General features: G+C 37.0%; 1 protein-coding gene across 3 annotated transcripts; it reads right to left on the reverse strand.

The window, feature by feature from the left end:
* Positions 1–583: 583 nt before the first annotated feature.
* On the reverse strand, positions 584–10153 carry ykt6 (YKT6 v-SNARE homolog (S. cerevisiae)). Of its 3 annotated transcripts, XR_003936269.1 has the most exons (9): positions 9944–10146; positions 9435–9595; positions 5746–5828; positions 5463–5563; positions 5274–5378; positions 3641–3706; positions 3404–3505; positions 1205–3319; positions 584–1174 (listed from the first exon to the last, which is right to left on the reverse strand). XR_003936269.1 is itself a non-coding variant. In XM_030143475.1 (8 exons), the coding sequence occupies exons 2-8, from the start codon at positions 9536–9538 to the stop codon at positions 3284–3286; spliced, it is 597 nt and encodes a 198-aa protein (XP_029999335.1). In that variant the 5' UTR covers positions 9539–9595; positions 10076–10153; the 3' UTR covers positions 584–3283. The 3 variants fall into 3 exon arrangements, 2 of the variants coding, with proteins under 2 accessions (XP_029999335.1, XP_029999334.1); XM_030143475.1 differs by having other exon boundaries at positions 584–3319; positions 10076–10153; XM_030143474.1 differs by having other exon boundaries at positions 584–3319.
* Between the last annotated feature and the right edge of the window lie 2815 nt (positions 10154–12968).

Consider the following 12968-nt stretch of genomic DNA (forward strand, 5'->3'; position numbering starts at 1 on the left):
TTCTGGAAAAAAGCAGAAGTCCCATCAGTTAAATTATGGTTGAAAGAAAAAATGTCATCTGGAGAGAATTCAGTTCTCTGTAAAAATAAACTACATCAGTTCAATAAGATTTGGCATCCACTTCAACAGTATACTGACAGCTCATCCTGAATAGTGGTACAAATTATGTGTCCCTCAATGACAGGATGTCCTGGTAAAGGGGGGTGTTTTATTTCTTTGTATACCTCTATCTTTTTTACTCTGTTTAATTTTCAAAACAAGGACAATTTGTCATAAAGGATGTATTTTTGATTAATTCCTCAATAAAGACTGACAAATGTTTTTGTTAAGGGAGTCTGGTGGTTTTGCTTCCAGTTCCTCATTGGAAATCAATCTTCTTGTGAAATGCTGCCCCTTTCTGCTGGTACTAGAAGTTAAAAAACAAGAGTTTATTCTGTGGTTTCCCCTTAGAAGCTTGAAAAAGGACGACATGGCACAACAGAAAGCGCTTTTGTTTATCTGTAAGCATGATTACATGTCCTGTAAACAATGTATGAACACTTTAATGTCCCCCCACCCAAAAAAAACCAACCCAAAATCTTAATACAGACAGAAAAAAACATTTATTATCTGAAGTTGTTTAAAATTTTAGACCATATTAGGATCAAAATTGATCATGTTCGCCATAAAACACACTGGTCAGGAAGAGCTGACCTGCAAACCGCTACAGCATAATGTCATCTGTCTGACGAGTTTTCAGATTTTACACTTTGAAATTCAACAAATATCCCCAAAACCACCTTCCATGAGCTTCACATGGGAGTTAATTATAATAACAGAATATACAAAGGTCAATTTACTGTCTTCAGTGAGATATACGTTAATTTATTCTCTCAGCTTTGAAGAGAGACGCACACCAATAGTCTGCAGAGATATTGCACAAATGTTTACACTGTAAAAGCAGATAGAGCACACACACACACACATACAGTACACACCACAGTCCTCACACACAGGCACTCAAAGATCTATGCAGCCAGTAGATGTTGAACATCAGCGAATCACACGTACGCGCACAAACAGCAGAAAAAGTCTGACATGTCAAATACACAAGTGAAGGCATCACTTTAACGCATTCAAACCAAGAAACTGATAAACAAATGTCAGCAGTGGAGTGTGTGAAATTAAAACACATCTGAGTTCACTATGTATCTGTCACTTACACACTTTAAGAAAACTGACTAGGCTGGAACAAGAGGTATGGAGCCATGTTCCTGCCAAAATGTCATTACAAAACATGTTTCAAAATTGTCATACGATGTTACCCATGTTATATTTTGGATTGTTTCAGCATTAACTGTTATCATACATTTGACTTCTGCTCATTGAACTAAAGCACATTTCTTAAAGGTCACAAAATAGGAAAAGCTCACTCAAGGACACAACACATGACTCAAACAGTAGAAGAACATTCCATGCGTTCCACGTAAACAGACATCAATAATCACCAGTGGTTGTTAGTCCACATGCTTCTAATGGACATGTTTAGCATTTAATGGGAACATTAAGGACGATGACAGGAACAGTGCTGTGAATTAAATGTTTGCTCATATAGAATTTATTCTCCTATTAATCACATTATAACCATTTTTAAAAACCTTTTCTGACTCAGTTGACAAAATGAGAATAAGGTAAAACAGCCCAAAATGTAACGGGTAACATCATTTAATTTAATCCTTACAATGTCTGAAAATAACCTTCAAAGTGGGTGTTTATTTAAAGAGCTGATCTACAGAACTCAGCATAACACTTGTGCTTTTAAACTGACAACTAGCACCACCTGCTGTTGTAGAGGACACATTTCAGTGGAAAAAAAAAATCAGCATTAATATAGTGAACGGCACAGATGTGAGACCACATTGAACATCGGTCACCGCCATTTTGGATCAGACAAGCTGCATTTTTAATCAATATAAAAAACACTAGAAGATTTACATTTCTCAACCAATATCAAACCCTGATTTTAAAATTCTAATTAAACACAAAAACCAACTGAATTTGGATAAGAAATGTAAACATTTCAGTGCTTTAAAAAAAATTAAAATTGCAGCTCATGGGTGCATTTTCAGTTTACAAAACAAAATGCCTCAGTCAATCCTGCTTTCTATTTACAAACCACACTGCATTTGTTGGTGAAAGGGAAAACATGTTTGTTAGATTTTGGCAGGAAATGTGCTCCACAGAGGCCAAAGTGTGCTGCAGCTCCCAAGGCTGAAGCTCCGCCTAGAATCACCTCCATGAACCAGTGATCCCAGGTAGGAGAGGTACACAAGTCTGAGCAAGTCCATGCACTCTTTAACAAAAAAACTGCTTATATGCGTTTTATCAATATCGTTTGCAGAGTAAAACAAAAGAGCTTTCCATTAGACAATATAAGCTTAAACAGGCTGAATGTTAGTAATGAAGCAAGAAGGCTGCATCTACAGTATGGAGAACAGCTTCCTACATGTTACATCTACCTGCAATCAATTACACAATCACTCTACATGGGAATGTTTAAGATTCACTGAACATGGTAAGATAGAAAAAAAAGAAAAAATTAAGTAACTTAATCCAAAGAAAAATCTTTGTTCAGTTTGAGAGATTTTGATATGCATGTCCAGGCAGCAACTTACTGTCTTGGATCTTACATCTTTTCGTTTGACCCCTTTGTTGAGGCTGAGTGAAATAATAGAGCAAATAGACAGTGCCACTTACTGAGCAGTGAGGGGTAATGGCTGCAAAACAAAAAAAAAAAAAATTTGTGAAGGATTTAAAACATACTGTATTTATTCACAGTATAAGACTGTGAGATTGTCAGAGGTGCGTCCAAGTGAAAGCACAACCGTCATTAACACTCTGAGAAACGTTAAGAGCTGAGATCAAACTGTTAAGACTCGGTTCAATCTGAATAACATTAAATGGTTTTTGAAGATGTTTCAACGACACGTCACCAATACACGACTTCACACTATTATGTCCTCAGCTGGTACTGAAACACCACACAGATTGTTACCCTTTGAAAGGTTAAAAGAACTCAAACGTTCACTTCTTCCCTGGACCAAACCCCATCACTCCTTCAGCGCCCATCAGTCACGATCCGGACAGACCACCCCTTTCCTCATCCCGGCGCTCCGCCCGGGATCACACGGCGCCCGGAACTGTCCTTTAGTGTTGAGAGCTGGTGGCTGGTGCATGATGGGAGTTGTAGGAAAGCAGAAAGGCAGAGAAAGAGGTGTGTGTCCACGAGGACGAGGCAGCGGCATCACATTATTTCACAGCATGAGTTTTGTTTCCGTGCCTAAAACAAACATACATTAATGTTATAAGATCTGTCGATAGTTACAGTTAAAAAGCTTTCAACCAACAAGATGTGAGGCCTTACAGTCTTATAGAAGGCTTTGGACTGGTTTCCCAGATGCTCTGACTTTGCAACAAGATCATCCAGCTTCTCTCCTCGCTCCAGCAGACTTTCCATGGTGTTGTGCTGCACAAACACAATATTTGTTTTAGACCGACTGTGCTTACAATGTTCGAATACATGGCAGGCAGATGAAGTTAAACCTCAGCCAACAGCTGTGTCTAAATGTGAGCTGTATCTCAAATTAGTTTTGTATTTTACCAAAATGATCTTTGTCTCATCAAGTTCTGCTTGTACTTTGGTCATTGCATCTGCTTCCCTGGGATTCTGAAAAAAAAAAGGGCATAAAATTGTCAGGCATGTCAAATAACACTTTTTGCCCTAAAGAAGAAATAAATAAGGTTGGGGACTTATTAGGTTTGAGGGTCTTTCAACAAAATATGACAAAATATCTGAGTAAAACTACATTACATTATTACAATTACAAATAGAAATACATATATCGCAGATGGTGACATTTTGTTCAGACAATGGAGAGACTGAGACAAATATGTTTGTGACATCCTATTGTCACAAACATATTTAACTCTCCTCATTCATTGTTCCAACATGAAAATGATAAGTGGACACAGAGTGCAGTCCGGTCAATTTAACATCCATTTTAAGATACATATACCAGATAAATACTTAGATCGGCTCTAATAACATTTAAAACTGAGATATTTGTCCAGTTTTGTTGTTGTGATCCATATGCAGCTCTTACCACAGTATTTCAGTCACTACAAACTCCCTGTAAAGCTGCACTTGAGGCATGTTTGGTTACAGTAGGTTACATTTATGAGGAATTCCTCTCTTAATGCTGTAGGAGTATCACAGTGAACATAATCATGGTCAAAGCTCAAGCTGATTAACCAGCATGAACATGTTCATTTCCGCTGCTACAGTTGTAGTGACAACACGTTATGTGTAAAGTATAGAGTTTCAACTGTATGTATATATATATATATATATATATATATATATATATATATATATATATATATATATATATATATATATATATATATATGAGTTTCCATTGAGAGTCTGCTGCTGTTGAGCTGATCTTTGGATTCACTTGTATGCAAGTGTTGGAGAAGTACAAATATATTTTTATGTGTCTGGATGTTCCTTCTCAGATTCTGTAGAAGTATGACCCAGGATGGTCTCCATGCCTGTTGTTACATCTGATTAAATAATCATGTCACACTGTGACTAAAGAAATCTGATAAAATAACTTTCAGCAGTGGAAGAAGACCTTGTCTGCCCTCCAGCTGGGTGTTCTAATCACATGAAAACTATGAATAACTATTTAAGCGCTGACAGAATCTCTGTGGGAGCCCTCTGAGTTCATGACATGAATGAGGGTTAGGCACATGTACAATGCACTACATTGCCAAAAGTGTTGGGATGTTTGCCTTTACACACAAGAACTTGAATGACATTCCATTCTTAATCTGCAGCAGCTACAACTCTTCTGGGAGCACTTTTCACAAGGTTTAGGAGTGTGGTTATGGGAATTTTGGACCATTCCTCCAGAAGTGCATTTGTGATGTCAGGCACTGATGTTGGATGAGGCCTGGCTCAGTCTCCACTCCACTTCAACCCAAAGGTGTTCTATAAGGTTGAGATCAGGACTGTGTTCAGGCCAGTCAATGTCCTCCATACCCAACTCACTCACACGTGTGTTTATTCTAGTGTTTGTAGAAGCAGACTGCATGCCTAGGCACTTGATTTTATAAATCTGTGGCCATGGAAGTGATCAGAACACCTTTATTCAGTGATTTGAAGAGGTATGCCAATACTTTTGTTAATACAGTGAGTGTGTTGTTTAAGTCAGAGTTTGATGACATACCTGGTATTTAGACAGGTGAATATCCAGAGCTTTGTAGTTTATGGTTTCAGGGTTACCAGAAGGCCAGTCTATACTGTCCACTTGCCTGGAAAACTCCTCTAATACCTACAGACAAATACACCACTACATCAACACAGAAACTGCAAAGACAAAGTGCAGTAGATACGCATCTTTGTTTACATTTCTCACCTTGTCTAGCAATGTGAAACAGACTCTCTGTGGGTATTCAGTATCTGCTATGACTACAGCACTCAGGTTGTCATTTCTCACATACACATGGCACAGGTATTCTGAAGGCAAATGAGGAACAGATAAGATTCAGCCATCTTGTAAGACATACCAGAAAATACAATGAACAAACTTGGAAAATAGTTGTTTTTCAGTGGACTGAAACTTTGAGAAACCTCACAAAACCAATGGGTGCAGAAGACACAATCAAAGAAGGCTCAAAAGTAGTGATTTTTTTCTTTACCTTGTTCTTTGACAGAGGCACGGCTTCCTTGTGATGTCCGTTCAACAATCAAGGCACTGGTGAAGGTCATAAACTCCTGAACACTAAAACCCAACAAGAGTGTTGATTGAGAACAAAATATTATATGAACACAGTGTCCAAATCTATGTTAATTAATACTTGGATTGTATTTCATAATTATAAATATATATAGAACTCAGTGCCTCCAAAACAAGTCAGGACAGAGTCTGACAGAAAAGTCAGAAAATAAAACAGTGTTCTGTCATGTTCCACAATTCTGTGGATTCGATGGACTGAAAGAAAGTGGAAATGTGTTGAGGTCAGATGAGTCAACATTTCAGCATGCTTTCAGGAAGAACAGGTTCTAAATGCCAAGGATGAAAACCATAACCCAGACTGTTATCAAAGGTTTTCAAAAGCACCATTCTGTAAAGGTACGGGGGTGCATCAGTGGCCACGGCAGAGTTGACCTACATGTACATGAAGGCATCAATGAAATGAAGACATAAACTCACACAGAGACACATTCTGTCATCAAGTTGACACCTTTTCTGAGGAATTCCACTCTTTCGATCAGCCTAAAAATCTCTGGACTCATATAGAGCAATTCATTCACAATAAAACAGGTCATGTGGGTCATTCATTCCCACAGACCTTTCCCTCCTGATACAAACCTTAATCATGTTAGCCAAATTTCATATTCATAAAACCAAATGGGTGCAAAGCAAACCAAATAAACATCGCTTTGAAAACAAAGTAAAGCAATATCTTAAACATAATAAAACATGTCTCTAACCAAAAATCTACTAAAATATATAACTATAGGATTGAAAACTACCTCAGTTTCCCAATGTTTCTAATTTAATTTGTTTTATTTCCTATTGATTTGTTTAAATTTTTTTTTCTCCTTTCTGTAATATGTAATTATGATTCAGATATGTATTGTTACCTTTTCCAATCATATTAACCTGCCTTCTTTATTGCTTCTGTTGTATGGGCAATGCCTATATCCATCTATGGACTTGATTCTTAAGTTCAATAAAACAAAAAACTGAATAAAAAAAACCTTTTGTGGTCAAGGGTGACACAAAACCATGTGACGTGGCTACACAGCCTTGCATATACATGTGTAGGAATGTCTTATTCTTATATCGACAGCCTGTATGAGGTGCAAAGGTCACACTACCTTTCTAAATCGTGCATATGTGGTCTTGAGGAATGCCCCTACACATAGCCAAGTGGTATGCTGGGTCAGCAACCTGACGGAGCGACCACTTGTACAGTGGCCAGATGTGTATTTTTTGTGTTTTTAATATATTTACAAATCACCTGTCTGAAATCCTGGTCCAGCAGTGTTAATTTGATTTTCCTCCTAATTCCCAGATGGATTATTGTTATACTATCATATCATATCATACATCAGATTATATCCCTGGCTTCCTACCTTAAAAAAAATCACCAGTCAAATCACACATGGAACATTGAATTCCAGTAAACTGAGATCAACAATTTAACAGATATCTACATCATCCTAGGCTGCCCACTGGACTGCATCAAGGTGGTGGCGGACAGAAGGATGTTAGCAAATCCATCCATCATGGATAACCCCTCCCACCCCCTGCACCATACTGTAGAGGCCCTGAGCAGCTCCTTCAGCACCAGACTTTTACATCCGCTGTGCAAGAAGGAGCGCTTCCACAGGTCATTCCTCCCCACAGCCATCAGACTGTATAACAGTACACAGCGACCCTCCACCATCCTCATATCCCATCATGTATATGTGCAATCACTATGTAAATTTGTAAATATTTTTAAACTTTATACTTCAATTTTTTTTTTTTTGCAGATTACTTTTATGTCATAATGGACTCAATCAGGGTTCCCACTCTTTCCCTGAAATTATTTTCCAGGACTTTTCCAGGACATTTTCAGCTGCTACAGAGATAAGTTATCATGTCATACACTAATCCATTCCCCCTCATTCTTTGGATGTGTTCTTTTCTACAGTTGTAACTTGTATTTACCCAGATTGTTTCTATGTTTATTACTCAGACATTTGATGTGCAAGTCTATCGCTATAATTTATCGATGAAAAATAATTATGACAAATGTATCATAGAATAATGCAAACACACCCACGGATTACAGCGGAGTTACAATGTTCAACTGGGCAATTCCCAACTAAACTTTCTCTTCTCTCTTACTTTCTCTCCTGCATGTCCTCTAAAAATATTTGCATATTCTCAATAAATCACTGACAAACAATTTCCTTTGTTTCATCTCAGTTTACGCACACAAGGTCACAAGGCGAGGGAGGATAAATAATTTTCCAGGGTAACTTAACTGTTTCCAAGACATTTGACCTTTTTTTTCTCTCATTTTTCATATGTTTTCCATGACTGGAAAATTGGTCAATCATATTCCAGGTTTTCCAGGATGTGTGGGAACCCTGTCAGTGTTTTAAAATTCATGACTTGAAAGATCTATACTTTTATTAATTTTTCATAGAAGATAGAGGTGAGATGTCAGTAATGACTATGACCATAATTGGCATAAACCTGTTATGAAACATGCAGAACAAATCTCTGTGGTAGCTGTTGGTTTCCAGTTTTCCCGTCTCATCACGTCGATCCATGGGTGTCTCCTTGTTTTGTTTTGGGGTTTTTTTTGGAAAATGGAGAAACCAAAGGATGGACAATGTTTGGGCATTTTGCAGAAATGTGCTCAAAGTTAGGTCTTGCTGTTGTTTTATTTACGAGACCCCAGGGGTTTGTTTTCACTGAGTGCACAGCCACTGGGAATTCCAGAAAGACCATGTTAATATGTTAAGACAATACAATAAAGTTGGTGAGGGAAAACACTGGAAATCTTTATAGATTCTATCAGTTAATTACATGTACAACTGAATGAATAAGTTACAGATTTTATTTATTAGATAGATAGATAGATAGATAGATAGATAGATAGATAGATAGATAGATAGATAGATAGATAGATACTTTATTAATCCTGAGGGAAAGTCAAGTATTCAGCAGCTTTACATACAGCACAAGAAGACAAAAAACAGACAGACCAAAACACAACACAGCAGTGGGTTAGTAGCCAGGTTGACATTTAGGTTAGTATATATACTCTCTCTCTCTCTCTCTCTCTCTCTCTCTCTCTCTCTCTCTCTCTCTCTCTCTCTATATATATATATATATATATATATATATATATATATATATATATACACACACACACATATATATATATACATATATACACACACACACATATATATATATACACACACACACACATATATATATATATACACACACACACATATATATACACACACACACATATATATATACACACACACACACACATATATATATATATACACACACACACACACACACACACACACACTTGCTAAAGAACTAAATAACTACCTCTAAAAGAGCTTTGTGTACAATACTGTAAATAAAGACTTCTGGTTGTATTTACACATTTCAGGGCAGTGATATAAAGAGAAACAGTGATATAAAGTGAATCATTTATAGAAAATATTTAAACGACACCAAAAACTGGGTTTGAGTTTTAAAACCTTGACTGTTGGTGTAGTGTGAAACAGGGGATATAATATACAACTTCAGTGGTTAAAGTTGTGTGGTGCGTCGTACTGTTGATATCAGACCCACCTGGAGCGCTGAAAGAAGCTGAAGGAGCTGAGGTCGTAGGCCGCTTTCAGGAGGTTTGCTTTGGTCGCTCCTTTGTACAGGACGCTGAGGCTGTAGAGCTTCATGCTGCTCCGGTTATTCAGTCACAGCAGAAACTATCAGAGCGACTCGGATGAGCTAATCTGGAAAATGACACAAGCCGAATCACATGAGACCGTTATCCTGATCCAGCTCAGGAAGCTAGGTAGCTTGCTAACAACACCGCGACTGTGGAAACTTGGGTAAAGTGTCGCTGTTAGCTTACAAGTGAAAGTAGCCGCCTTATTTTTAGCAAACAAGCTAAACAGCGATTCAATACAGCGTGCTTACAATAACTCATCTATTATCAGGAAACCTTACTAAGATGATAAATGACAGTGGTTTGGAAACAACATGGTATTAATCCTTTTGTCAGCGTGTTTAAATGTCTAAAATAAACTCAAAGTGTTAGCTGCTGCTAAGTGCTCTTCGTGAGGCCTCAGCTAACTTACCAAACAAATGAGCAGCCAACGGACAGGATCCGTTCAGACGAGATAATAAACTATTTATTCCACGCGAAGTAAAAGTCTTATCTGTGTATCATAGATACACAGTAACCTAATCACAACGTAGTTGATACTGACTTAGTAGTTTTCGGAGTGCAGTTTACGGACCAATCACCACGTCACAACCCTGGAGCGGTTCAGCAGCATACAGTTCCGGCGGAAACACGCACCTTTTTCCACAGTTCCGCTCAGCAGCTACACAGTGATATTTGGAAAATTTCACATACACAAAAGTAAATATGCTAAAACACGCCCAAATTTTAAAGTCTTTATGATTGAATTTGAAAAATATATGAAATCATTGGAATTTATCGTTAACAAGAAAAGCACAAACACTGACAATATAAAAAGAATTCTTTAAAATGGACAGAATTTACTCTTAGATGTATTTTTTTTCTTAGACATTTACATTTTAAGATATTGTTATTATTTGTCTTTTCTTCTTTGTGTCTGTAAGCCTATGCATTATGTTAATTTATTTGTTTGGATGATTTTTCCTTCTGACATCTTGATGTTTGTTCAAAATTTCTTGATGTTTTGTATACACACATATTTTCAATAAAGTTGGGGGAAAATGAAATGATAAAAACCTGCAAAATTAATAAACATGTAATAATGTGGGGGGGGAAAAAGCTACACAGTGATACTAGACAGTTCACATTAGTTCTATAAGTTTTTGCAAATCCAATCCAATCCACTTTATTCATGTAGCACATTCAAACAACAAGAACGCTTCCAAAGTGCTGCACATAGAATTGTAGAAATAATAAAACACTTAAAAGAAATACACTAAAAACAATAAATAAGTACATAAAACTACAACAATGCTATAAATAGAACAATAAAACCAAATGGTTAAAACTTTTAGTTTTATGTACTTATTTATTGAAGTAATAAAGTAACAATATAAATAAAAGACACAGAGGACCACACAACACACACAGAGAATAAAAGTGGGTCTTAAGACAAGACCTAAAACACTTCACCGTGGGGGTTGTTTGGACGTCGGGGGGGCAGGGTGTTTCAGAGTCTGGGGCCAACCACAGAGAAAGCCCTGTCCCCCCTGGTTTTAAGTGTTGTCTTAGGCACCATGAGCTGAAGCTGGCCCTCGGACCTCAGTGCTCGTGCTGGGGTATAAATCTGGATGAGGTCCATGATGTACTGTGGGGCCAGTCCATTCAAAGCTTTAAAAAAACAATAAAATCTTAAAATCAATTCTAAAATTAACAGGGAGCCAGTACAAAGACGCAAGAATTTTTCATATTAGCATCATATTAGCATTGAAACCAAATTGCCAATTTATGACCACAAATATTAAAAGGAATACTAAAATTGCAAGCAGCTGTGTTATATGAAATATGAGTTCAAACTTAAGGAGCTTGTAGTTTTTTAACCCTTTATAGTTCACTCATAGAAATACTCTGAAATTCAAAATTTCAACCGTAGTGTGTTATTGGAGGACATAGCAGGACTTAATTACTTTTGAGAAATTTTTCACAATTTTTTATTGTTATGTAGAAAATCAAGGTTAATGAAGTTACCATATTTGATTCTTTACCCATTTGTGGCAAATAAAAAAAAAATCCAAGAATTGTAAGTAAAAAAAAAAACAAGAAAAACACATGTAAGGTGAAAAGAACGTGCATTTTAAAACATTAGAACATGACTTTTACAACATTAGACCAACATAAGTGCTGATCCAGACCCCTGTCCACATCCACATTCTCCCTTTGAACATCATTCCTTACATTAGTTCCATTACTTCATGGTACCAAACAAAGCAGGTCCACTCACTGTTACTGCAGTAGTGGACCTTACAGACCCTGGAGACCACACTGGACCTGAGATTGTTGACTCACTGTCCTCACTGGAACTGTTGATGTCACTGTCTTGCAATGCATGTGGAAATTAACCAAAAATAGTCACTTGGCCAATAAAGGGTTAATTTGTCAGTTTTTATTCTAACAAGCTGCATTCTGCTTCTAGCTCAGAGGATTTTTTTTTAAATTTTACTGTAGATTTAACTCCACTAAATTTGCCTGACAGCTTTAGTTACTTTTCACATTACAATTTTTCATCCACTACCTGCCCAGTGAAAACCACATATTTCCAAATGTGTTGATAACTGAAGTATGCTAACTTAACTCTTTAAAACCTGACGTGTCATCGCTGACACACCCTGCATATATGCAGTTTGGACGGCTGTAACTCTTTCACTGTTTCCAAGACTCCCAAAATTCAAACACCCTACATATTAAAAATAAATGGGAAAGAGAAGGAGGAATGGTGGTATCTGATGAAGACTGGGAGAATATCTGTACAATACAATGGAAAACAACATATTCACACAGCTGGAGGGAATTTGGGTGGAAAAGTATAGTGAGATTTTTTATTACCTCTGTTAAAAAAAACACATCAAGGTGTGGGGGCGAATTGTTGGAGGTTCAACTATAGCCACTCATCACCATGTATTCTGGAGCTGCCCCAAAATAATATTTTTTTGGGGAGAAATTCATAAGAGTTTAGAAACTATTTTTCATACTAATGTATCATTTGAATTTTTGACAATGTACTTGGGGGTGGGAATGAATGTTCAAACTGAAGCAGACAAATACCTAATGAGAATATTACTGGTCGGAGGGAAGAGGGCCCTGACCAGGAAATGGTTAAAACCAGATGCTCCAACATTGGATGATTGGCAAAAAATTATATATGATGTTTTTTTATGGAAAGACTAACATTGTCATTAAAAATGCAAATGGAAAAGTTTTTCAGACTGTGTGCTAAATGGATTAGATACATTAGACCCAGGAGACCAGATTTGCTATAACTTATCATGTGGATTGTATTGTGTGTGGATCTTTAAGGATGGATGAGTGGAAATGACAGCCATTGTTCAACTGTTCAGTAGTATATAAACCTGTTTAAAATATGGTGGAAAATGTAAGGGAGAGCAGGGGTTGGAAGATCA

This window comes from Sphaeramia orbicularis, chromosome 9, assembly GCF_902148855.1.
Source record: "Sphaeramia orbicularis chromosome 9, fSphaOr1.1, whole genome shotgun sequence".
In the NCBI taxonomy this organism is placed as follows: domain Eukaryota; kingdom Metazoa; phylum Chordata; class Actinopteri; order Kurtiformes; family Apogonidae; genus Sphaeramia; species Sphaeramia orbicularis.

Excerpts from the sequence above, each read along its gene's own strand:
- ykt6 (XM_030143475.1), bottom strand. The coding sequence starts at position 9,538 with ATGAAGCTCTACAGCCTCAGCGTCCTGTACAAAGGAGCGACCAAAGCA. Across the intron at positions 5,564-5,745 it reads TGCCTCTGTCAAAGAACAAG|AATACCTGTGCCATGTGTAT; the intron begins GTAAAGAAAAAA and ends ATTTGCCTTCAG. Across the intron at positions 3,506-3,640 it reads ATGAGACAAAGATCATTTTG|CACAACACCATGGAAAGTCT; the intron begins GTAAAATACAAA and ends GTGTTTGTGCAG.